The sequence below is a fragment of the Tursiops truncatus genome, chromosome 15 (genome assembly GCF_011762595.2).
Source record: "Tursiops truncatus isolate mTurTru1 chromosome 15, mTurTru1.mat.Y, whole genome shotgun sequence".
Classification (NCBI taxonomy): Eukaryota; Metazoa; Chordata; class Mammalia; order Artiodactyla; family Delphinidae; genus Tursiops; species Tursiops truncatus.
The window spans coordinates 82,255,588-82,282,060 of NC_047048.1; the positions used below are offsets into that span (position 1 = coordinate 82,255,588).

At 46.4% G+C, this 26,473-nt stretch overlaps 3 protein-coding genes across 4 annotated transcripts; 1 reads left to right on the top strand and 2 right to left on the bottom strand.

Annotated features, from left to right (window-relative positions):
- Window positions 1-2,547: 2,547 nt before the first annotated feature.
- On the top strand, window positions 2,548-9,062 carry TUBB1 (tubulin beta 1 class VI). Its single transcript, XM_004317266.4, has 4 exons — window positions 2,548-2,724; window positions 5,080-5,188; window positions 5,845-5,955; window positions 6,066-9,062. Exons 1-4 carry the CDS (start codon window positions 2,668-2,670, stop codon window positions 7,142-7,144), a joined length of 1,356 nt encoding a protein of 451 aa, XP_004317314.1. The 5' UTR covers window positions 2,548-2,667; the 3' UTR covers window positions 7,145-9,062.
- Window positions 9,063-11,042: 1,980 nt separating this feature from the next.
- Window positions 11,043-15,025, bottom strand: ATP5F1E (ATP synthase F1 subunit epsilon). The gene is made up of 3 exons (XM_004317267.4): window positions 14,867-15,025; window positions 12,648-12,774; window positions 11,043-11,192 (listed from the first exon to the last, which is right to left on the bottom strand). Exons 1-2 carry the CDS (start codon window positions 14,896-14,898, stop codon window positions 12,651-12,653), a joined length of 156 nt encoding a protein of 51 aa, XP_004317315.1. The 5' UTR covers window positions 14,899-15,025; the 3' UTR covers window positions 11,043-11,192; window positions 12,648-12,650.
- Window positions 15,026-15,645: 620 nt separating this feature from the next.
- PRELID3B (PRELI domain containing 3B) lies at window positions 15,646-25,432 on the bottom strand. 2 transcript variants are annotated; one of them, XM_004317268.4, is made up of 6 exons: window positions 25,281-25,432; window positions 21,238-21,406; window positions 19,990-20,079; window positions 19,480-19,550; window positions 19,257-19,359; window positions 15,646-17,716 (listed from the first exon to the last, which is right to left on the bottom strand). In XM_004317268.4, the coding sequence occupies exons 1-6, from the start codon at window positions 25,310-25,312 to the stop codon at window positions 17,597-17,599; spliced, it is 585 nt and encodes a 194-aa protein (XP_004317316.1). In that variant the 5' UTR covers window positions 25,313-25,432; the 3' UTR covers window positions 15,646-17,596. The 2 variants fall into 2 exon arrangements, with proteins under 2 accessions (XP_004317316.1, XP_019799564.1); XM_019944005.3 differs by lacking the exon at window positions 25,281-25,432 and adding an exon at window positions 24,576-24,899.
- Between the last annotated feature and the right edge of the window lie 1,041 nt (window positions 25,433-26,473).

A 26,473-nucleotide genomic window follows, 5' to 3' on the forward strand; every position in this document is an offset into this window, starting at 1 on the left:
GGGAAGAGGAAGGGGCGAAGGCACTGGGGTAGGGAGAGTGGGGTGACTTCCTTGGAAACCGAAAGGTTCATTCTGTGTATGTATGTATTTTCTTTAATTAAAGTATAGTTGATTTACAATATTGTGTTAGCTTCAGGTGTACAGCACTAGATCTATATACTATATATATATATACTCTTCTTTTTCAGACTCTTTTCCCTCATAGGTTAATACGAAATATTGAGTAGGGTTCCCTGTGCTCTACAGGAGGTCCTTGTTGGTTGTCTATTTTATAGATAGTAGTGTGTGTGTGTTAACCCTAACCTCCGAATTTATCCCTCCCCTCTGCATATTTTTTTTTTTTTTTTTTTTTTTTTTTCTGCATATTTTTTAATTTGTGAAAAATACTGCTAAGCACATGCAGATTTCTTCCTCTTGGATGTACACAGTCTCCTCGTCTCTTTACCTTGGGGAGAGGCCAAGTTTGGACCAGAAGCAGGTGTGGGTCATGTGGTCATTCAGCTTTGAGTAGGAAGAAATTTCTGAACTAAGAAATGTTGCCAGAGTCCTCACCTTGTTCTAAGCTTGGAAAGGTTCACCCGTTGTTAACATCTCCCCGCGTTTGCTTAACCTCTCTCCACGTATCACGTTGTTATTGTTGCCCGGCTGTTTCGGAGAAAGTTGCATGGTGACCCTGAATACCTGGCAATATCTCCTGAAAACAAGGATTTGCATTTGCATAGCCCCTGGGCTAAGATGGAGTTCAGAGATTATAACATGGCTACACTGTTACTATCCAATCTACACAGTCTGTACTCAAATGTCCGTAATTGTCCCCGCTGTGTCCCTTACAGCAACTCCTCCTCTGGCCCAGGACCTGACCCAGTCACACGGGGCTCTTAGTCAGCACATGGCCGGTGAGGTCACCAGACAACGGACAGGAGAGGTCCTGCTGCTGACTCCGCGGGACAAAGTCCTTCTTCCCCACCTGTGGGTTTCCTTCCCAGTGTTCAGCTCAGGTCTTTGCTCTGTGGTTGAACTCCTGGGAGTACTAGAGGCTATCTTCCCCAGAAAGTCCTTTGGCAGTAACTTCCCTGCCCATGTCACTGACCTCATGTCATGGGCCCCCAGAGGCCTCTAGAAAGGCACGGGGTTTAGGAGTTGACAGTCAGGCTGGGGCGTGCGGGGTGAGAGGTGATGGGCCGGGGGCTGCTGGTGGGCGTGGTTTGCTGGGAGCGCTGGGCTGAGCACCTCCTGTGTGGCTGGCCCTTGCTGGGCATCAGGGAGATGTGGCTGGGAGTCCGTTTGGGTCTACGGGACTTCATCGTCTGGTAAAGGACCCAACAGCAAACAGTGAGCCCCCCGTGACAAGAGCGAAGGGGCAATAAAGCACAGAGCTGGGGGTCGAGGGGGCAGCCAGGCCCTGGTCTGGGCAGAAGGCCCGACAGAGCAGCTGCAGCCTCTGCATGAAGAGTGGCCTTGGCATGTCAGGGAGGGGCTAGTGAACACCAGTGTGAACACTGGGCTGGGCGAGAGCAGTCGTAGGCTGAGAACCTGAGGGCCCGGCGTCGAGGGAGCTGGCTTCCAGAGTCCTCACCATACAGGCTTTCTCAGGACCAGAGTTTGGAGGCGGTGCTGGGAAGGAAGCTTGGGGCCAGGTTAGCAAAGGCTTTGATGGCAAGCAGGGGAGTATATTTTCTTTACTTATTTTTTAGAAGTATCTTTTTAAGTTTTAATTATTTTTTTTTTTTTTTACTTTTATGGCCACACCTCGCGGCATGTGGGATCTTGGTTCCCCCACCAGTGATCAGACCCACATCCCCTGCATTGGAAGCGTGGAGTCTTAACCACCGGGCCGCCAGGGAAGTCCCAAGCCAGGGAGTTCAGATTCTACGTCTTGACTGTGGTTTCCCAAACTCCCAAGAATCCCATGTCACCCAGACAAATTTGGCCAAGTTCAAAAAGCAAACTTTCTCTTATTATCATTTTACTACTACACATACTAGTTATTTTTTTCTACTAACATCCAAGTATACAACATAAAAACTGTCCACCCGTGTTCCCCTGACGGTCACCTCAGCGCCACCAGTGGCTTTCAGACGAAGCACGGCTGCAGGCGAGGGAGTCATGGCAGGTTCTTGAGGGAGGGTGGGGAGACGTCTTAGTGGTCGTATGTATGACTGTGGTGAAGCCACTTCATGCTCTGGGATTCGTGGCCTCATCTGTCAAGCGATGTGTTTAGACAACAGGATTTCTAATAATACAACTGGCTTGGATGGGAAAGTTCTCTGGAGGTGGTCCTGGTCACCCCAGTGAGCTAGGAGTCTCACCAACTTGGGGCCCGGAGCCAGCGCTGGTGCCCAGAGTCCACCATGGAAGGCCTAGGCCTGGTGCCAGACTTCCACGCACCTTGAACGATGGCAGCCTTTGGTCTTGAACTCTAGGAAATGACCAGGCAATATTCTGTGTTGGGAGAGGAAAAAACTCCCCCTCCACAAGGATGATAGGGGGAGGGCTGGGGCTGGGCCTCTGGGCTGGACACACCCTCGGGTCACCCTGGGAGGTAGCCTGGTCAGCTGGTCCCATCGCTGCGATGACCAGAGCTGTGTGGGGCTCACAGCGGTGACGGGCGGCTCTCCCAGAGACTGGGGACCCTGTGAAGATCTTGCCCTTGGGCACAAAGCAAGGATGCGTGAGATCGTACACATTCAGATCGGCCAGTGTGGCAACCAGATCGGAGCCAAGGTAAGGAAAGTTCGATGACTAGTGCTGGCCTTTCCATGGTCCACAGTGCAGCCAACTCAGAAGATCCCCTAAGTTAGCAGGACGGACGGGGAGCCCAGCAGATGGAGACGCTTGGTGGGTATCTGACTTATTAAACGACACCTGTAGCTCAGGAGACCCAGGAAATAGTAAAGGCTTAAAGGGTTAATTTAATTCATGTTAATTCTGTTGACAGTTACATGTGTATAATATACCTGTCAACCATTTTTACTCTGATCACTTTAGCAATGAACTTTTCATATCTAAAACCAGGAATTTGTCTCAAAACAGTTTTCCAAAGTTTCTTGGGAAAATTTTTACACCGTATTACTAAGATATCTTTCCCTCCCTCCCATGTTTATGTTATAAAGTTAAAAAAGATCAACTACTATTTTATTTCAAATGCAACAGAAAATGAAAGAGGTAAACCTAAAAGTTTTTTGGGTCCAGCAGCAGAAATAATTAAAATATATCCTCTGGAATATAGAAGTTTTTCTCCTTCCCCCTTAAATTTTTCTAAAAAATACCTGGTACTGTTGGCCAATGCTAAAAAACAGATGCCACAGCCCAAGGTCTCCAACCCTAATTTTAAGATGATCAGTTCTACTATATAACAACTGTCTCTTTGCTATTTCGAAATTACTTTTACTAGTACGAATTGCATTAAAAATTTAATTGCATTAAAACTTTAAAAAGTTTAAATGTGATAAAATGGTACAAAATGTACCATCGTAACCATGTTTAAGTGTACAGCTCAGTAATGTTAAGTATATTCACACTGTCGTGCCTCCAATCTCCTAAATGCTTTTCTTCTTGCAAAACTGAAACTCGGTACCATGAAACACTAACTCCCCATTTCCCCTCCCCCTGCCCCTGGCAACCGCTATTCGCCTTTCTGTCTCTATGAATTTGACAGCTCTTGGTGTCTCATATTAACAGTATTCGTCCTTTTGTGAGTGGCTTATTTCACTCAGCATAGTGTCCTCAGTGTCTATCCCTGTTGTAGCCTGTGTCAGAATTTCCTTCCTTTTTAAGGCTGAATAATAGTCCATCCGATAGAGAGACTGTATTCTGTTTATCCAGTCATCTGTCAATGGACACTTGGATTGTTTCCAACTTTTGGCTATTGGAACTAGTGCAGCTATGAAAAAATGAAAGTCTTTTAATACAGGTGTTTAAAACCCGGGGCAAAGAAAAGGACCGCTTGCAAAGGAGGTGTCACCCTTCCTTGCCAAGTGATAAGACGTTCAAAACTGAAACACACAGAGACGTGGGAGGCATGGGCCCCAACTGCGCTGAAGTTGGAAGACAGGATGGAGAAAGGACCCCAGGAGGGAGAGGAGGGTCTAGACAGGGTCTCAGCTCTGAATCCAGAACTGTGTTGTCTAGTGGTTAGAGGCCCAGCAACTACTTATTATTTGGGGCCATAAGAGCTTTAAGACATACATTTAATTTGTGCTGTGAGAGAACTTAAATTTCTTTCTTTTCCCACACCCTGAAGAGTGCTGATAATTTACTATAAAGTAATCTTGTTCATAAGACCAAGGCCACATCAGAGCCATCATTTACAAGATGTGGTTGGGAAAACACCCCAGGGGATTTTAACATAAATGAATGTATTTTCATTGCGCTTTACTATGTGCTCCTTCAGGTAACGAAAAGGGGTTATTATCTCAGTAACTGTTTCCATTCCATATAAAGAGCTTGGCACCTACCTATATTCATAGATACTGTAATGCGATTGGAAGTATAGTATGTCTCAGGTAGTTACAAGAGAACAGCTACGCATAATTCTGAATTGAGCGAATACCTGATCATCCAACTGCACACAGTTTAAAAGCGCGCATAGGCGTCTTAGTGGGGGGCTTTTGGGAAAACTGCATGAAAATAAATCCGCAAAGTGAAAGGGGATATTATTGTGAAATCAGATAAGAGTTCAGTTTATTTTCACGTAATGGGATCTATACTTTACTAGCTGGAAGCACTGTAAGGCCAAACTAGAGATACACTTCTGATGAGAAACTCTAAAAGAACAGCATTAATGTACACAAGGGCCTGAATTTAACAGGAGCAAAATCCAATTTAATATTTTATGTGTTGACATTTTATTGAAGCAGTTCAGGCTGACATAAAAAATCTTCACTTCATGGTGAGCAGAGGTGAAGAGTACGTTACGGCATGGGGTGGGCAGTTAGGAAAAGGGCCCCCAAGACCATGCTGGGGACGGAAGCGGGTCCAGGAGCCCTCACTTCCTGTCTTTCTGCTCAATGTGCTGTCGCCGACCTGGTGCTTGTCGGGGTCCCTCTGGACACTGACCTCCCCTCCTTCTGCTTTCAGTTCTGGGAGGTGATTGGCGAGGAGCATGGGATCGACTGGGCCGGAAGCTACCGCGGGGACAGCGCCCTGCAGCTGGAGAGGGTCAGCGTGTACTACAACGAGGCCCATGGTAGGACCTCGCTGTCGGCCCCCGTCACCAGCCCCAGGGACGCGGCAGAGAGAGGAGGTCCCGTGAGACGGGAACGCCAGATGGGGGATGTCCCGAGTGACCGAGGGCAGGACTGGCCACTAGAGGGTCACTGGTCTCTGGTCACTGGAGGGGGGCACACTCAACACAAGCAGTTTAGGCCCCGACCTTCCTTTCTGGGTTTTATTTTATTTAATGAATTGATTTATTTTTTAATTTTTTAAAACTTTTATTTCAGCTGTGCTGCACAGCTTGTGGGATCTTAGTTCCCCAACCGGGGACTGAACGCGTGCCCTCGGCAGTGGGAGCGCGGCAGTCCTAACCACTGGATCACTGGGGAATTCTCCCTTTCTGGATTTTAAATAAAAAGTAGAATCATTTCCAATAGGAACAAAATCCCTGTCGCTGGCAAGACAACAAACAAAATGGACAACGATGGAGAAAGTTATTTCTGCAGCGTTCTACAGATCTGTGTGATCGCTGCTGCAGTCCCAGATACGATTTCCAGTCTTTCTATCACAGACACCTTCAGGGAGGGCTCTTTTCTTCTGGACCCGTGTCACAGGGTTCTACTCTGATGAAACATTAACCTTTAGAAAAACAGCAGTTGGCTGACTTCTTCCTATTTTTCCACGCAGGTAAGAAATACGTGCCCCGAGCAGTCCTGGTGGACCTGGAACCTGGGACCATGGACAGCATCCGATCCAGCCGACTGGGGGCCCTCTTCCAACCAGACAGCTTTGTCCACGGTAGGTTTTCCTGGAAGGTTCCAGCGGGAAGAGAGGAGCGCTTCCTGGTGTGTTGCTGCCGACACCCTTCCCCCGACCCCAGCGGGCTAACCGAGTCCCTTGTGCCGCAGGTAACTCTGGGGCCGGCAACAACTGGGCCAAGGGCCACTACACGGAGGGGGCCGAGCTGGTGGAGAGCGTGCTGGACGCGGTGCGCGCCGAGGCCGAGGGCTGCGACTGCCTGCAGGGCTTCCAGCTCGTACACTCGCTGGGCGGGGGCACGGGCTCGGGGATGGGCACGCTGCTCCTGGGCAAGATCCGCGAGGAGTACCCCGACCGCATCCTCAACTCCTTCAGCGTGATGCCCTCGCCCAAGGTGTCGGACACGGTGGTGGAGCCCTACAACGCCGTGCTGTCCGTGCACCAGCTCCTGCAGAACTCGGACGCCTGCTTCTGCATCGACAACGAGGCCCTCTATGACATCTGCTTCCGCACCCTCCGGCTGGCCACGCCCACCTATGGCGACCTCAACCACCTGGTGTCCCTGACCATGAGCGGCGTCACCACGTCGCTGCGCTTCCCAGGCCAGCTCAACGCCGACCTGCGCAAGCTGGCCGTGAACATGGTGCCCTTCCCGCGCCTGCACTTCTTCATGCCCGGCTTCGCGCCGCTCATGGCCCAGGGCAGCCAGCAGTACCGCGCGCTCTCAGTGGCCGAGCTCACCCAGCAGATGTTCGACGCCCGCAACACCATGGCCGCCTGCGACCCCCGCCGCGGCCGCTACCTGACCGTGGCCTGCATCTTCCGGGGGAGGATGTCCACCAAGGAGGTGGACGCGCAGCTGCTCGCCGTGCAGACCAGGAGCAGCGGCTGCTTCGTGGAGTGGATCCCCAACAACGTCAAGGTGGCCGTGTGCGACATCCCGCCCCGGGGGCTGAGCATGGCGGCCACCTTCATCGGCAACAGCACGGCCATCCAGGAGCTCTTCAGCAGGATTTCTGAGCACTTCTCGGCCATGTTCAAGAGGAAGGCCTTCGTGCACTGGTACACGGGCGAGGGGATGGACATCAATGAGTTTGCCGAAGCCGAGAGTAATATCCAGGATTTGGTGTCCGAGTACCAACAGCTTCAAGATGCCGAAGCAGTTCCGGAGGAGAAGGAGGAGGTCGGGGGCGAGGCAGAAAGGGAACCAGGAGATAAGGGACATTAACCATGAGACAAGCTGCGCGAGGCTGGCTGCGGCGTGGAGTCACGTCCAGTGTTCTCACCTAGGATGAGTGAGTCCCCACGGCCGTCCCCGGCCAGTTCTGCACCGTAGCACCGCGACCCACACGCAGCCACCCAGTATTAGCTTCAACACAGGACTGCGCGGGTGGGGAAGTACTGATGGGCAGTAGGGTCTTCTGCTGGCACCGACTAGCCTTGAAGAGCTTCATATCCCCTGCCCACTCTAGTCGCTTCTTTTAATAGCCAGGTGAACTTATGGTAAAGCGCTCCCTCTGTTTAAAGATCTGGATTGGCTATTTGCTGTATGCCTAGCACTGCGCCAGGCATCAGGGCTCCACACGTGAACGCGCGGGGAGCCACGGCAGTTGAGGTTAAATTGTAGATGCTTTAGCTACGCTGGTAAGCGTCCCGGAATCTGTACTCGGCATCCCGGGCTGCTAAGGCTCTTCCTGCAGGTTCTCTCTTAACTCGCTGCCCGCAGCCCACCTGTTCACACCTGCCGTCCTCCAGAAATGCCAGGTGACTGCTTGGTGTGCAGGAGGTTTGCAGAGGTAAATGGGCTTCAGCGTCCACTAGTAAATTGTGGAGACTGTGTGTACGTTTCAACGTACCAACTGCAAAGGGCAAAAGGGAGGAAAGGAGAGTGGCATTCCTTCCCACAAATACCCGGGCAAAAAAAACAAAAAAACAAAAAAACAAAAAACGACAAGCAAAACTCGAGAACTTCAATCCTCTGACCTTTATGTCTGAAGAGCTAGCTTTTAACATAGGTGTATTTACATACTTTTAAGTTTCTTATTAATGTTTGATTCTGAGAATTCATTAATCATCATCTTTGGTTTTCCTTGTAAAGGCTATCTCGAAATGCCCTTTTCACTTTCACGCGGCGATCACCTCCTGAAAGCTCCCTGTAGCCGCTCTGTTCTTTGAAAGGGCACAGGCGCGCTCAGCAACCATTCAAACGGAGGAATTGAGCAGCGGTGGCTGCAGTGTCCTTCGCAGTTACGGAGGACATCGTCTCATTAGGGAACTTTTACAGTTCAAATTAATCTGCAGAAGTTGCCATAATGTTTGCATGATCATGCAGCTTTAACCATTACATGATTTTAATCTGCTCACATTACAACAGGACCAGATACACAAAAGCGTAATCAGATCATCCATAACTTCTTAATTACAGTTTACCTATTCCTGACATACAGCACTGCCATCCCTTCCAGCGCCGCAAGGGTTTTAATGGCCTTCTAGAATTACCACGGAGCTGTCCTATTTGATCCATGGGTAGCTGGCGACAGGAGGAAATATTTACTTGCAGGCAACTGGATTTGCTCTGTAATCTGCAGTAATGAGGTAGCCGGTGAATGGGTGACAGCAGCTCATTTTGAGAAACTTCACTCTTTTCATGTAGTCTTATGAGGAAAGAACTAAAACATGTACCAAGAGAAAATTCTCTCGCTGTTGGTATCATGACAAGTCTTCTATTTCCAGAATTACAAAAAAAAAAAAAAAAAAATTTAAATACTTTCTACTTGTGGTTCAAAAAGCACTAAAAACAAAAGTAGATTTAAAAGTAGATTTAAGGAACTGCACCTAAACGACTCCTAGTTTGAAGTTCATAACTTCCTTAGATGCTAAAAAGACTTATAACCTGCGATTACATAAGAATTTACACACGATTCCTCTAGCACTTTTTTTCACTTTCTCAAACCTGAAAAGGCAATTAAATAGATGCAAGAAAGGATAAAGATCTAAATTTAAAAAAACCCTGCTGATTCATATTACTGTAAAGATTTTTGTTTGCTCAACAGTAATCATTAAAATAAAAGAAATACAATTTTAAATGGCTAAATTGCTTTATTTCAGACTAAATAAATTCCTTTTCTTGGAATTCTAACCGTCCAGACTGATTAATGTGAGTAGTTAAAAATATTTTCAGAATGCATCTCACCATCCTACTCTTTCGTATGGTAGAAATAGATTAAAAAAAAAAAAACCAAAAACCCCACTAGAAACCGAAAGAAATCTGTCCCCTGTGATTTTGAAGAGCCTATTCCTTTAGCTGTATGGTTGCTACAGCGACATTGGTCTCTCGGAGACCAAGACGGTGGAATCAGAATTTCAGAGCTTGTCTGATTCCTTCACTTCACACACGAGAACACTGCGTGAGTGAAGAGACTGAATCCCTCACAAATCACTCAGGTGGTTAGTGAAATACCCACAACAAGATCTGATCAGGGCCCCCTGGTAGTCTGGACACAGTGGTCCTGCCACCTCCCAGCAGGGCATCACAGTATCGGTTCAGGATTTTTTAATCACAGAGAAAGAGCCTCAAAGAATCTTTACTGAGCAGTGAATCTGTCCTTTACTCAGTTGACTTTTAATCCTTTCCATACCACAAGCCCTGTCCCTAAGTCTCTTTTCTAATTATCCCATTTGCCTCCCGAATGAATGACTTATCTCTAATTGAATTGGTTGGGAAGAATTTAGCCCTTTGCCTATCAGTTACTTTTATTTGCCTGGTACCAAGAAGGCCCCACGGCCTTGTGATCCATTTATTCCTGTCCCTGTAATGAAAGATGCCTCCTGGTACCTTAACTGTGGGGACCGGAAGCATGACAACTGAGGGGCCTTGACTTCAAAAGAGCAGGACAACAGCCTGAGGCACAGGGCACAAGGGGCTCGGAGGCTGCTTCTGTCCAGCCCTGCAGCTCCTCGCGTGCCCCATGCCAAGAATGAGATAAAGCCTGTAGGTCAAGTGTCCAGGGCAGGAAGTCCTCTCCAGAAGCCAACAGCAAAGGCGTTTTCTTGCCCTCATCCTTGGCATGGCGGAGTGGCCGTGATAAATTATTGTTAGCTTAAGTACCAAGCTGAGAACCTGTCCTGGGGCAGAAGCTAAACCGGTGTTTCAACATTTCCTGTCCAAGTGTCTCTCTCCATGTCCAGAAGTGGGTAAAAATCAAGCAATTAACTTTGCAACTTTGTAAGCTTTGGGGTTTTACTTGGCTGAGTGCCTTCAAGTTTCAAAGAAAGAGAAAAACACCCTGCTGGCAACAATTCTTCAACCCTAAATATTTAATAGGTAAACGAATCGCCGTGAAAACACCATGGACCTGCTGTCATGACCATGCCCTAGACCTGCAGTCCAGAAGCTTAGATTTTCACGTCAGCTCGGCCATCAGCTCGGTAAGCATGTTGCTGAGCGGCTTTGCCTCGTTTCCTATGAGAAGTGCTCCCAGAATATAAAGATTCACTTATAAGACAATGTGAAAGGTATCTCGTGCTTAGCGAATTTCGACAATAGTACTTCTCTATAGCTTTGAAGTGCACGATAGAAAATGAATACTACAATTTAGCATTTCTTCTCATCTACGCTTTCCATAATTATTCGCACTCAGCCTGCTGAATCGCACCACCTGGCTACGGCTGCCGGTGCAGAAGGACGAGGCCAGCAGACAACCCGGCCCACCCCTGACCCCAACCCACTGCTCTGACGTGACGTCTGCAATTCAAAGATAAGGGGCAAGACAGCCTCAATGACGGAGCCCAATTCTGTCAATTACGTCACGAAAAAGAGAACCTTTTCTTTTGAGACATTTTCAAAATGTCTCCTGGATCCCTCTGGTCACTAGATATGATATCTGTTCTCCCTTTAACTTTTTTTTTCTTTTTTTCAGCTGTACGTCTTACAGGACCTTAGTTCGCCGACCAGGGATTGAACCCGTGCCCCGTGCAGTGGAAGCTCGGAGTCCTAACCACTGGACCACCAGGGAATTCACTGTTCTCCTTTAAAAAGCCCTGGTTCATATGATCATAATCCTGCAGTGGTGTGGTAGTTCCCAAACAGAAAAAGTCCGAGAGAAACCAAAAACCAACAGCAAGAGTGAACTGTACTTTAATTTATTGGCATTGTCAATCTATGAACAAGACAGGTTTTTTTTTCCCCCACGAAGGGGGATCGTTTTCAATCTGCCATAACACGTGCCCACACATCTTCACCATGAACATGCAGCATTTCAAGCTGTAGTCAGGGTCTAGGAGGAAAAGAGAAACAGCAAGTTGCCAGTCCTTCATGTTTTCTTAAAAATCCAACACGAACAGGGAAAGTAACTTCCTTATAATGAGCAGTATAATATGACTGCAGATCTCCTTCACTCGGTTGGTGATAAACCCTGGCTCTCAGCTGTAAAAAGCGCAGGTTCATGTGCACTGCCTTAGCCGAAGAGGCACTTCCCTGCTAAGGAAAACCAAACACTCTCCCTGCAATAAAGAAACACTCTGCCTTTAAAAGACGCTAAATCCCCTATGCTGAGGCAGTGGGGCTGCGTCCCCAGCACGATGGATAGAGAATGGTCACTGTTCTGCTTACCGGAGCTGGACACTACTACTTCCTGGCCCAAAGGACATTACAAGGTGGAGGGAGTTCGATGCGGAGTCTGGCTCGGCCATGCTGCAGGCACAGGCTGGGTGATTTTTCTCAGTTAGCTCGTTGTTAAAACAAAACAACCCAACCTAAAACCAGGTCTCATTCCTCAGAATTATGAGATCAGACAGAGAGCCCCAGAAAAAGGGCTCAACACCGCATCTCCAGACTTGTAATAAAATATTTACTAATTCAAAATGAAAATGAAAAGTGCTTAGGGGAGACAGTTCCAATAAGTACAATCGCTCATAACCACAAGCTGCCAGAGGATTACTATTTATCACATTTCCCTGCAACTGCGGGTCTGAAGCTTTTTTAAAGCTAAACAAGAAAATTAAATCTGAAAAACAGCTTTCCGGTAATTTGCCTCGCTTGATCTTCGAAATAATAATGTCAAGAAAGCAGTTTAGAGATCAAATCACTTTAATAGTTTGGAACACAAAAGTCTGAACTTATCAACTGTACGAAACTGCCTTACTTTGCATTGCCAACATCAGAAGTAAAATGAACCAAACTCTGAAAACATAAATTTAGCAAAACAGTATTCACTGCAGGGTCTTGCCTATTTTATTGCTTGATAAAATAGAAGGACCCTTGCCTGTACCTGTAGCCCTACATTCGGGAAGTAGTGATTTGTGAGAACATGAGCAGATGTGGGGGAAATAAAAACTCAAAGAACTGTAATTTTTCATGCTCCTGAACTGTTACATAACTCCAGTAACAATTATAAAAGTGGGGAGTTTATCCTCCGAATTATTTGATTTTGTGCACACACATGAAACAGGTTTAATTAAAATAAGATGGCTTTCTACCTAGCATTGCTCAATGAACTGAAAATCAACGTGGCAGGTTACTTCTGCTTGTCAGGGCCTCGAAATGACATTCTTTGATGATGCCATGGGGCTTCCACAACCTGTATGCGTGACATTACCATCCCACTAACTTACTTCTAGATGTGCTGATGGACCAAATGTGGACAGAAGGCAGAACTAAAATTATTTTGATTTTTAAAAGCTCTCTAAATACTTAAGATGCAACTCTTTCTCTAAATCCACCAACAACTTACAGATTATTCCTTTTTCACTTTCACAATTTTTATGCTGCTGCCAGAAGTCTTCTCGGTGTTTGCTTTGAATCCCGTCTTCAGTGCATCCCTCACTGCTTTTGCACAGATCTGGGAGTATCGGATGTAGCTGGAGGAACACGAGAGACAATATAAAGCTAATTATCAATGATCCAGCCAGACTTGCTGTGTGACTGTGCTTTTGTTTTTCTTCCTGTACTTTTCATTTTGGTTGGATTGTACATCATTGTAGAACTGAACTTAAAAATGACTAATGCGGGGCTTCCCTGGTGGTGCAGTGGTTAAGAATCCGCCTGCCAATGCAGGGGACTTGGGTTCGAACCCTGGTCCGGGAAGATCCCACATGCCGCGGAGCAATTAAGCCCATGTGCTCCAACTACTGAGCCTGCGCTCTAGAGCCCACGAGCCACAACTACTGAGCCCGTGCGCCCTAGAGCCCGTGCCCCACAACGAGAAGCCACCACAATGAAAAGCCTGTGCGCAGAAACAAAGACCCAACATAGCCAAAAAAAAAAAAAAAAAAGTTAATTAATTTAAAAAAAAATGACTAATGCAAAAGGAATCTATACAAAGAAAAAGAAGAGCAGAAAGAAATGTATCAAAGTCTTAATTGGGGTTAGGTGATTTTTGGTTTTTCTTCTTTGCAGTGTTTTCTCTTTAATACATATTAATTTGAAATAAAAGATGCATATATTAGAGAAAAAAACCCCACAGCACAGTAAACAGTCCTAAATGTTAACAGAGGGTATGAGTGGTTTTTTTCCATTTCTCTCGTTAAAATTTTTTCTTTTATTATTCTTACAAGGTAAAGTATACATAATTAAAAGAAGGGAAAAAAACTATTTTGAATTAAAACAGCTCTACTTCTGATTATTTAAAGGTTTTCCTGCGAATATTGGATTCTGCTTGTCAGGCCTGCCATTGAAAATACTTCCCAAGCAAGGTTTCTAAATTAAACGGAGAAGTCCTTAGAGAACATCATCAATTCCAGCAAAATATCTAACAGCCAGCTTCCTGTTTTGTAGATGGACTCCCATCAACATCTTATTTTCCAAAAGATGTCAGCTCACTTTTTACACTGTTTGAAAACAGGAAGGACAGAGGGGAGGGAGCTGCTGACTATTTTCTCCTGTTTCAGGTTTGTTTTTTTGGGCCAGAGATAGGAGTTCCAATTCTTGCTCCCACTCCTACTAACTGGTGAATTTTACGCTGTTCCATCTTTTGGGCTAATTTATTCTGTAAAAACAATGGAACAAAGCAGAAGGATAACAGTATTTGCCTCACTGGTGGCAGGGAGGAGGAAAGACAAAGTGTGGAGAGCAGGATTGCCCCACCTGTCTCGTAGGAGGTGCTTAATACATGGTCCCTCTGACTGGGGCCATCATCCTTCCAACTGTACAAAACTTTGCTTGACCTTGGAAGTCAGGACACACTTGGGTTGCCCACAGTCACATACCCACAGACGGTCACTACTAGGAGGTGCTACTTAATCTAGTCAAGCAACAAGGTGTGTTAACCTGAGCCAGGTGAGCGGCTCAACTGGGTGCACAGGCAAAGAAGCCAGGTGTGACACCTAGATCCATGGTATCTCCATTTCACCAGAAGCCACGTCCTCCAGTGGGTTCCATAGTTTGGCTTCCCGAGAGCCACCACTCACCTTGTGGCAGAGCTTTGTACACCTTACCGAGGGCTCAGCCGTTTTACCAATAAGGAAACCTGAGAGCAACAGGAGCTAATTTAATAAAAGATGGATATGCCATTTTAAAAGGCCCCACCTTAATGCTGGAACGGCCAGGTATGGCGACCGTGGTTACCTCCAGAGACCTCTCTCCTCTCCTTCAAGTTCTCAAGTTGTATGTGGCTCTGTTACTTCTAGAACGTCAACCGAGTGTAATTTAAAGGACAAAGGCCCCGCGGGTGAGAAGCGCCGTCCACGGGAAGACACGGCACTTGTCGAGCGCGTTCAAGGCGGCGCACAGGTGCTCGGCGGCGCCCCCGGCAGGTGCGGACAGGTGCTCGGCCCCGGCACGCCCGCATCCCACGGCCGTGAACCCGGCCTCCCCGCCCGCAGGTCGCCATCTTGGGGCCGCACTCGCCGGGACCACCCCCACCCCCGTCGCGCCCGGCGTGACCTCCGACCCCGGTTCGCCCCGGACCTCCCCGCGCCCCAGCTGTCCGGCCCTCCCGATGTCCGGCCCTACCTGAGTCCAGCTTGTCGCCAGTACGCCACCATGATGTCGCGAGAGGGGGCGCGTCGGGCCGAATCCCGAGGACCCGTCAAGGGCGGCTCAGCGTGCAGGCCGGCTGCCGGAAGGTCAGGCCTGAGAAGCGGAAGGGGCGGAGCTCCGGGCCTGCCAATCCCACCGCCCCTTGCCCCGCCCCGCCTTCCCGAACGGCCTCTGCCGTCTCGTCGCAGAATCCTCCAGGCTCCGCGAGCCAATGGGGGCGCGCGGCCCGGGCCGCGGGTGCCAATCCCCGGGCGGGCGGGCCGGTCGGCCGCGCGTTCCTATTGGCTCCGCGGGCTTTCGTAGTGGCTCAGGCGGCGGCGGCCGGGGCGGCGGGGCAAGAGGGGAGTTGGAGGGAACGCGCAGCCGCGTAGCTTCGGGAGCGCGAGACTCGGGGCCGCGTAGAGGTCGGTGTCGGGGCGCACCCCCCCCCCCCGACCCCGGACCCGACGGCCGCGTCCAGACCTTCATGTTGACAACACTCAAGCATGTCCGCCCCGAGTTAACAGTTAAAACGAGCCGCCCTCCGACAATCCCTAGGGTTTCAGGCCGGCCCGGGGCACCAGAACCTGGCCGGGGAGAATGAACTGGACATCGGAGGGAGGAGGGGAGGAGGCCCAGCGCGTCCAGCTTAAGAGACTCAACCTCGCGGCGCAGAGCCGGCTCGAGCGCGCGGCAATTAGGTGAATTCTTACAAGGAAAAGCATTTCTTTTGCTCCTTAGTTACTAAAAAGAAATTATAATCAGGAAAAACATCATAGTTAAAAGGAAGTTTTTATTAACAGGAAGGTTTTTCTTAATTCATATAAGATTCATCTTTAACATTAAACAGGATAATATGCTCCATAATCCGAGAGTCTAATTCTAACCCATGAACACTCTACTCCAGTTTAGTCCTCTCGAATGCCTGCTGTTATTTATATTTTAACAGGTAAAAGCCATTACCTACGAGCTACTTAACGAAAAGTAACTACACTGGAAGATGAAAATCTATAGAATTTTGTCATTAGAGTAAAAAAAAACAGGATAAAATTTTGTTTAGAAATCTTTTTATCATTAGGGTATTCTTATACTTTTCAGAACAAGTATAATTTTCAGAAGTTATACAAGGCAACTTATTATTAAATATCATTATTTAGCAATGGTTTGTTTAGTTGAAATGTTATTTTAATTGTAAAAACCATCTCCGGTTACAAAAAATAATCAAAAACCTTATTGGCTTTAACTTGCTTTTACAAATGTCCTAAGAAGTCGCAAGCTAAACAATATTTTAAATAGAAAAACAATAATTTTCAAATAGCCTGGTATACTATTTTTGTGGTTTAGGTACATATATTAATTGGTTTCTTTTATAGGAAACCTGACTAGAAGTTTATCACTTTAAGTACTGTGAAATAAAGGCAAGAGCTCATCACCTTTTAACAAAAATATTCTGTATGCAACAATTCCCAGTATCAAAGGTATTCTTATTTAACGGTTGATAATTAATTGCCTGCTACAAAATACAAAACAACACAACATTTACTGGATTGTTTTCCAGATTGCAGCTGCCCACTGGCATCCAAAGCAAGGATTTCCCATAAATAAAAGCTGCAAAGCAATTCACATACTGGTTAGTTTAGGTCAATGCTTTTTTTTCACGCTATTATTCTTTTTTCTTCTCCACCGCCCCCATCCCCTGCAGTGACACAGTATTATTTAAAAACATTAAGTCCCTGGGATTTATGCTTCAGATCAAGACATCATTCGAGTAATTTCAAATGATGTACAGCTCTTCACGTAAAGAAGATGTTTTGTGGTCACAGTTACTTCAAAAAGGAATTATATTCAAATAACCTGACATATCATGCTTTAGCAATTACAGAACCACAATTTTGACACATGGCAATTGATAAGTTAGGCAAATGTGAAATGCTAAAAGATGTGAACAGCTGTTCTTCTGTTTAAGTTTAGAGTAGTGCAAAATTCTGGTAATGACTTTATTTTTTCAGTTAACATAACCAGCCCACAACACAGCATACTAAGTCATAAAGTACAGATCCAAGGAAGGTAATACATTTACTAAGTTACAAAACTTTGGCAAATCAATACAGTACTCTTTAACACAATAAAATATATTTTTGTTGGAGTCAGTTATTACTTTCATGATAATTTTTACTCCAAAAATGTTGAGTACCAAATTAAAACACTGTGATTTTTAATGGTGGTTTATAGCAGAGCAAGTTATTTTATACAATTAATGTCTTTTTAAAACTATACAGTTTCTCCTTTAAAAGTGAGTTCCCTCATGCAAGTTCTCCAAGTTTATTGCAGGGCAGTGGTGGGTATGTAAGAGGTGGCTCTGCTTGGTTCTGGGGTTGGTCCAAAGACAGGTAGAGTTCCAATGCATGAAAAGCTTTAAAACTCTACCTTAAGGAGGTTTGATCAGCCAATACCAATTTTCAAGTACTTTTCAAAAATTGTTACATTTTTACATAAATACTGGAATCCTCAAAATCAGACAGTCATTTCAGACAACACTAATTTCAGCCAATCCCTTTGATTTAGAAACACTGCACCTCTTTGTTTTGATCAAGTCACACAGTCCTTCTTCAGCTTATTAAAAAAACAATTCTACCGAAAATATAGTTGTATTTTTTAAATAACAAATAAATATACTGCCAGCTTGTAGAGACCTGGGGAACTGGGTGTTATCAACTTTCATTATCATTTCTCCACAAATGCTGCTGCTGCCATTGGTGTCCTTATGCTCCCTCTTGCCGAAGCCGTCAATTCCTCAATTTCAGCATTTAATTTATGTATTACCCACTCCATTGCTTCTCGGCCCTTAAAAAAAAATCCAACATGTTTATTCTTACCAAGTGAGAGCAAAGGCACCTGTCAAATAAACGGCACATCAGGAAGTAACAAGAAGCGGTACAAGCATAACTAAACCTCACCAGGACAGGTTGTTTTTACCTTTGCTTTTTTTTCTCTAACGTTATTTACCAAATATCAAATGCCTTGAGAAACTGGCTTGATCTATATACTGATTTTAATTTATATTTTTGCAAAAGATGTTCTCGAATCTACAATTAAATGACAGTGGTGTTTTACTTATTTATGATTAGAATGGTTCCCCTTTCGGGGTGAGGTCAAACTCCTTTTTTTTCTTTTTATGTCCATATTTTAAACCAAAATCCTGTATGAGGCTCTGAAGGCTCTGGTCCCTGACTTCCACTTCAACCACTCTCTTGGACCCTATGCAGTTCCTTGAGGGACAGAACAGGAGCATTTCCTGCTTCCGGTCTCAGGGCCTCCTTTGCACACGCAGCTCCTCTGCCTGGAATGCTTCCTAGCAGGCCCCTCACGGCCTACCCACCCCTCATTCAGAACTCAGCAGAAACATCACTTACTGAACACTCATTAAACACTGTCATACCTTTCTGTACTTTTCCTTTCCTAATGGCGTTTTGTATGACTAACGTCGCCTTCCTCTTAGTTCCACGAGGGCAGGGGCCACGTTTGTTTTGCTCCCCGCTGTATCCCCAGTCTAGCCTAGCACTCTGCCTGACACAGAGAAGGCACCTATGAATATCTTTTGACTGCTGAACGATTATATTAAACATGTGTTATAAAACAGTACATTAGGCATCTCTTTCTCTGAACTTACTTTATTTTAAATCATTCTCAATCAGGCAAAAATTAGTTGGGGGGCAGTGGAGAAAAATCTCACTTTTTTCACGTATAAAGCACAGACATATATCCATTTACCTATATCTATAATCTGTAGTATTAAACAATTTCATGGGGTGGGGGTAATTAGGGGAAAAATATCTACAGTGGACCTGGGCGTGAAGGGAGCTAATGAAAAAAAGGTTGGGAATCTATGCTTTCAACAGTGACGCACTGCTACATGGCTCCCCCCCTTCCCCCATGCTGGGCCCAGGGCTACAGTCTTCCCATATTATCTCATTCACTCTTCGCACCCAACCCTGTAAGGTGGGTGATTAATCTCCACTTCGCAGACAGGAAACTGAAGCAGAGAGAGGTTCACTTAATTAATTGCCCAAGGTGAAAGGCTGGTCAGAGTTACAGCTGGCACGTGAAGGCAGGTGGGCTGGACCCCAGAGCCCGTGCCAGCAACTGCCCACATCACCTCGCACTGCAGTGGCTCAGAGTCAGCTCACAAGGACAGCGCTTCCAAGAAACAAGACCCAGGAGTGAGAGCAAGCAGGGAGGGGCTTCCCTGGTGGTCCAGTGGTTAAGACTCCACGCTTCCACCGCAGGGGGTGTGGGGAACTGAGATCCTGCAAGCCTGCGCTGCACCCCCCAAAGAAAAAACAGAAAACAAAACAAAGAGCAAGCGGGGAGCAGCCTTCCTTACTTTATTGGCATTTGACGATATCGTGCTTGCCATCAGGCCTTCGAGGTAACTGCCGAGACTGACCCCTTTCACGGCAATTATGGCTTCTTGAGTCAAAACAGTTCTGGAACAAAACACATTTACACAGCTTCAGGATGACCTAATTTTCATTTTTCAAAGAAATATTTGATTAAAAAATTAAAACACACTGTAAAATAGGTTTGTTAAAATATTTTTCACTTACTTTTCTGGGTCTTGAGGATGTGGTTTGTATATAAGTCTCTCATCTACTGAAACCATATTTGTAAATGAAATCTATAGAATTAAAAAAAAAGTCAAATCATCTTGGAAACCAAAAATATTTCCAAAATTAATTCACAAACCAAAACCTTGCTAGCTAAATATACAAAACAGCAGCGAGTAAACCACTTTGGTATTAGTGTAAAAAGACGTTCTCACTATTCGTTGCTTCCTTTTTATTAAAAAAATAATAAATTCGACAAAAGCATCATAATAGTAATAACATGCACACGATGCCAAGTGCACTTTACTGAGTGCCGTCTCCTAGAAATAACAGGCAGGCTCATTAGAGCGCTGAGGCTAAGCGCAAACAGGCAGAGACGATGCAGCATCTCAGTACTGATTTCCTAAGCCAGGCTGAAGAGCATACATTCATTTGTGTACCAACTACAAAAGAGAGGAAAAAACGAAGCCAAACAGTTTAAAATTAAAACAAAAGGGAGTCCAGACTTACATTAGTAGATTTAAGTTCCATTGTTTTCTCTACGGGATCCACTACAGAATGTTCTTGCACATATGTTTTGGTTCTTGCTGCACCAATAAGCTAAGTAAAACATTCAGAATTAGTAATCAGAGGAAGAAGGATTTCTTAACAAGTGTATCAATATTTTATTTGAAGGTAAAAATGTGTTAATATTTTGAACCAAAAATCTGTTTTCATAAAAAACATGAGAAAGCAACAAAGGTCAGAAAGGAGGCCCGTTTAATGGTAAGAGGACTTCATACACCACGAAGGAGATGAGACGCCCAAGACACAAGCAGAGGCGATTAGCAACCAGCCCGCGGAGAGCGAACGGAGTACAAGGCAGGACTCGGCAGCTGCCGAGGTTGAGGGTGGAACAGCGAGCCTGAACATTCGGGAAGCAGGGCATGTAGAGAAAGGAGAGGTTTGGAGTGTCTGTCAGTGTTTTCCTAGCGCGGCCCAAGGGAGAGGACGCAGTGGCTCCGGTCTCCAGACAGAAAACCAGCCACCTCACGACGAAGATAACACAGCACATCCAGGGTCATTCCCTGTGCTCCGACCCCAAGCCAATCCCAGCCGTGCTCATTTCTGCGTCCGCACCATCTAGTGCAGTGGTGTGTGCAATGGAAGCAAATTGTTGGAAAATGTGTACTTTACTTTTCTGAGGTGGCCCACTTTCTAGAAAAAGAATCTCTACAGACAACTGGGTCCACTTATACCAGGGTTCTCTCCCATCACGATAAACTGGCAGCCCACTTTCCTGCTGGTTAAACTGGCTCACTAAAGCCTGCTCCCTTGAAAGGGCATAGAATTGCTTTTAAACGTACAGGTAGAAGCAACAGATCTTGGAACAAACACGGCAGCAGCAAAGTGAGACCATGCTCCTCACTTAACAGGCGCGGCCACCACTGACCACAGCAACTGTCAGCTAACAACCAGCACCAGACCACTGCTTCCACATCTTAAGTTGCTGGCAGAGTAGGAAAAGCAGAATAAAACTTTTAGATTGCAGAGCATTAGCTGGCTTCCTTCAGGAGGTTTTATCGGGTGCCTTCATGAAGACTGTAATAATATTTCCAATTCATTATACACTCATAACTCAAGTTTATTATAATACAATTTGAACTGATGCAAAAACGACATTCAGAATCGGCTCCCACAACCTATTTGAAATTATAATGTGGTTTTGAAAACTTCTCTACAGCAGTCACATTGCTTCAGGAATAAAGACACACTTACAGATTTCACCATAGAAGGCAGTCCCCACTCTGTGCTGAGAAGTCTATGGCTGTGCAACTTTCCGGAGAGATCTACGTGTCTGTCCAATACATCAACTCCAACCACACTTGGGTTCATGGGGTTTGGGTACTTCTGCATTGCAGCTGTTGTAACAGTTTCCCATGGGTGGCTGCCGACAGGAATAAAAAATCAAACATTAAAAAATACGCATATAAATGAAACCATTCTTATAACCCATCCAATTAGTCTTTACAATTAGACTTTAATTTACCTAGGGAAGACTACTTTCTGAAACGCTGACTGAAAGATGACTTGGGGAGGCTCAGTCTACATTTCGAACATGTGCAGATTTCAGTATGTTTTCAGCACACAGGTGATGCGGCAGAGCTGGCGCCCAGAAGGTTAAAATAGCCTACAGGGCGCTGCAGAGCCGTTCTTCAGTCACCTTGTCCACTTACCAGTGTCCACTCTCACATGTAAGTTTTGTTTCTAAGAATTACTGATTCATAAAAATGTGTTTTACAATTATGTTCTACAGAAACAAACAGCAAAAAATATTATTATACCATTTATTCTTCTGTCTGACCCCACTTCTGTGAAGCCATACAGAAGTAACAAGAGCAAAAGAACTTATAGGCACTACAAATTCTCATAGGAATTACAAAAAGATCCAAAGCATTACTGATTTAAATATCATAATATTAAACATGTATTCTTCTCTAATAAGGTAATAAAGAATACTGGCCCCTCCAGTCAATCTTTATCCATTACTTTCCTCAAGAGTGATTCTGATTTCTGTTTTGAAAAGGTCACCCAATACAATAAAATGTTTTTTTAAGGTGCTCCTAATGTGCCACTCTCTAATATTCTCTCTTAATAAGCATTTGCTTGTCATCTAGGATCGAGATGGTAATAATATCATGGAACTCGCAGCACCTTTATATTCGTCAAAAAGCACATGTACTTGGGTGATTCAAAATGCGATGTACATTTGTCCTCTTCACAACTTATCCGGACAACATGCTTGTGCCAAAGATAGCCATTTCAAATGAGCTTCCTATTAGCTGCAATGAGCCTTAAAAGTGACTGATTTTACACGTCTTCACTGAAAGGAAAGACAAGATCTGGAGACGGTGTTTCAAACTACACTTACCGATAAACCACACAGCATGACTTCTTATTTTTCGAAAAGCAAAACACCAACATTGTAAAGCAATTATACTCCAATAAAGATGTTAAAAAAAACAAAAGCAAAACAAGTAGGCAGTAATCTACTTCAACTTTTCAGAGAACTAAGCCTGACAACTTTTCGTGGACAAAAGGAAAATCTCAGCCTCACTCATTTTGCAAAATCCTGGACAACCAGTAACATTGCTCGTAATGCCTTCACTTTTGCTCTAACATTATACAGAAATGAACCCCATTCTGGTTTTAATCTCAAGCCTTATTCAGCAAACACTGCAGGTATATAAGCGGAGCTACTTCATAAAGCTAAACAGTCCCCACAAATAGAAGTGATAGGGGCCAAGCACTCTCATTGCTACCACGAAAACTACCTAAAATGAGAATCGGATGAACACCTCCCTGTCTCCATCTAGTCATATACCATGGGGAGGTGGCTTCCACGCACTTATCTCTTCCCCCACCTCCTTGAAAAAATTAATAATTGCAAGGCTTCGGGGTGGTTATGCATTATTTCTAAGTCAGTCATTCTCTCCTCTCTGAGCCAACTTGAAAACGTTGACGTTGACTTAGCTTGGACGAAGACTGCTTTATAAAACACGACTAGCTCAAAAATCACAAAGGATGCATATTACAATTAACAATCTTCCAGTAATTCACTTTAACTAAATTAATGAAATCATGTGAAAAGACTTCACACTGCAAGACATTCAAAGATGGCCCCAAAGGACAGTCAGTCAGTAGAACCTGGTCGTGCTTGGTGAGCTGTCCAATTTTTTCACCTATAAAACGAGGTGGGGAACACTGTTAACTCCACTGAGGCAGCAACAGTGTCTTGATTTATTTACCAAAGTGGAACCAATCCGAAGAACAGTGCCTGGCACTTAGTGGGCCTTCATATTTGTTGAAGGAATCAATGAATGACTTCAACTGATGCCAACTACATGCTAGGCCTCAGAAGGAAGCACTGGAAAATCAAAGACGGGAAAGACTCAGAATGATGACTTAGATGTTGTTAGTTAGTAACAGCCTTAAGATGGAAAACACAGGGAAAGCATAAAATTTGAGAGGGGAGATAAATGACTTCATTTTCGGGGATGCTGAGTCTGAAGAGCCTGCAGGACATGTGAGTAGAGATACCCTGCTAAGACCTGAAAATAAGGATTTTAAGAAAGACTGGAGCCCAAGGTACAGATTTGGGTGCCAGAAATGTGTGTATCAGCTGGGACCTTGATTAAAAAGTCCACATTATCTGGGGAGCATCAGGATCAGGGCTTCTTCTCCCAGGAAACGCAGAGCATTTATGTGAATATGTCTATTTTCTGCGAGGACAGTCCCAGAGCTTTCATCAAATTTCAGAGAAACGTGCAACAAAAAGAGAAAGACTAATAGTCCCTGATGAAATGCAAGAAGGCCAACAACAGAATTTCACTGAACATTTACACTGAAGGGTAAGAAGTGAGGAAAACATTAAAGAAGAGGGCCAAACGAGTGGGGAGGGGTAGGAAACAAGCTAGGTAGAAGAGTGTTAAGGAAGAAAATTCTAAGGAGTGCCAAGAACTTCTCAAGCATTTAAACCCAGAAGAGAGCTGCAAAGAAGAGACCAGCCATGATCCCAACGGCTGAAACAGAGTAGTGAAGAATGTGACCTGGTTAAAGAACACTGGAAAGTCTACAAACTTAGGCTCTTTCCCCCAGAAAGATTGTAAACATTAGGGAGAAAAGAAATCTGCTCCGATTCTAACATTCTCTACCTTCCAGGATCCAGTGGACTCCTGCATGTGTCTGATTCACTGAGTGTGTGAAAAGCCTACAACTTGTTTTAAACATTGCCCTGGAAATAAACTAAAACATACTGCCAAGCTAAAAAAATTAAAACAGTGTGGCAACAACAGCCAGACCACTGGGATAGAACAGATAGCTCAGAAATGGATTAAAATATAAATCACAAGCGTCTTAGGAGGAAGGTGGCATTTCAAATGGGTGAGAAGAAAAAAGATTAGTCAATAAAGAGTGATGAGACAAATGATCAACAATTTGTTCAGGCAAAAATGATACAGGCGAATAAATGCATGGTTCTTTTGTACAATGAATCATGGAACCAGAAGGGAATTTAATTCCCAACATCCAACTGGTGTAAGGCCTATTTTCCTTACCAAACATTTCTCCCTAACCAACAGATGTTAATGAACATGGCCTCAAAGACATCTCAGCGCTGTCAGGCCCTGACGACACCTCCGTCGTCGTCGTCTTCCATGTCTCAGACGAAAATGCGTAAACCCGAGGTCACACAGCTTGTTGGAGCCAGTGCTGGACCTTGGACTCCAATTTCAAGGCCGTAAATTCTAACTCCTCAGGTCAACGGGCTGCCGGAAAAGGTCCGCTGTGCGGTCGCCTGAGCTCGCCCTAAGTCCACATTCCGAAGCAAGGAACTCCACCCGAAGATACTGGAGCGACCAGCCTCTCGACAGCCCACGATCCTCGGGGCCACGACTCACAGGTCTCTGCAAGGCCCCATGTGGCAACGGGGCGCCTGTCCCACCCCCAGTGCCGTCAGGGACCTCGTGCTCGACGACGCCCCCGCCCCGCAAAAGAGCGTCCACGGGAGGCAGGCCGCCAGGGCCCCTTCCCCCGCCCCCTCCCGGACGGGTCGTCCCATTCCTGGGGCGTCCCCAGGGTCGTGACCTTCGTCCCCGCCCCCAGGACTCCGAGGCGCTCGGGCCCAGCTCCCCCCACCAGGCCCGACGCCTGGAAGCTTCCTGAGGGCCGCCCCGGCCTCGCCGCGACTCCGGGCCCGGCCTGCCCTCCCACCCCGCAGTTACCCCATGCCCCCCGCCGACCTGCCCCCGCCCCAAACGTACTCAAAGACGTGCTCCGAAGTCCAGATCTTCATGATGCCGGCGGCCCGCGCGGTGTCCGGGCGGCGATAGGGCACAGCGAGGCAGAGGAGCCACTCTTGCCCCGGCCCCGCCCCTCAGCCTCCCCGGCGGCCGCCCAATGCGCACGCGCCATCGGGCCCGACGCGAGGGACGTCCCGACGCGCTGCCCCACGCCCTATCCCGGCCTGGGTTTTGCCCCAGCCTTGCGCGCGGCGCAACGAAGCCCCGCCCCTTAGCGCCAGGCGCACCGCGCCGGCGCAGTTCCGAGGGCGACGCTCCAGGCCGCCGGCGCGGGAGCTGTGCTGCGCAGGCGCGGCACGCGACCTGCGGTCCGCCCCCTCGCGGGCGTCGGCGGGAACGCCGACCTCTGGGCAGAGTTGGGCCGGGCCCAGCTGGGTCCTGTGCGCGCCGCCCGCCAGCCCGTCCGACCGCCTCGCCTCCTTGCCTCCTCGCCTCCTCGCTCCCGCCGGGCCCGAGCTCGCCTGGCGTTACGAGGACTGTTGACGGATCCAATCGGCCCTCTTACACTGACATCTCCTGTGTGTTCGGGGTTCACTTGAGCAAATGTTCATGGTGCCACGTTAGAAACTTCCTCCTACCTGCTGTCTCACCCCAGGCTGTGGAGGGTCCATAGTCAACCAGCTAAGCGATCAACCAAGCAAGCAACCAGCCAAGCAGGCAGTCAGCCCTGTGCTCGTGCCACCTGCCCTCCCGGAGGTTTTTGCCCCTCGGCGGGGAGAAGAGACACAGAGTACACCGGAGAAGCTAACATCAGACAGTGCGCTTAGTGCCCAGTGCAGGGTGTAGTTAGGAAGCACGAGTGCTCAATGGAACAGGTGGAAAGCCAGCTGGCCCGGGGTTTACAGGATGGCTCTCAGCTCAGCTGTCAGTGGCCCCCGCCCTTCCTTTATCACCCTTCCTTAGCAGCTCCTCTAAACTTTAGTTCCTCTGACACACATCCTGTTGCATTTTTCTTAGCACTTCTCACTCTTTGAGATCATCCTGTTCATTTGTTTAACTTCCGCTCAAATGTAAGCCCTTGAGGGCAAGGATCTTGCCTGCCTTGCTCAATAATGATTCTCAGTAAGGTCTCAATGGTTATTTATTGAAAAATGAAATAATAATTCTTCGCGGAATGAATGAATTACTGGAATCATACAGCCACTAGACTGTAA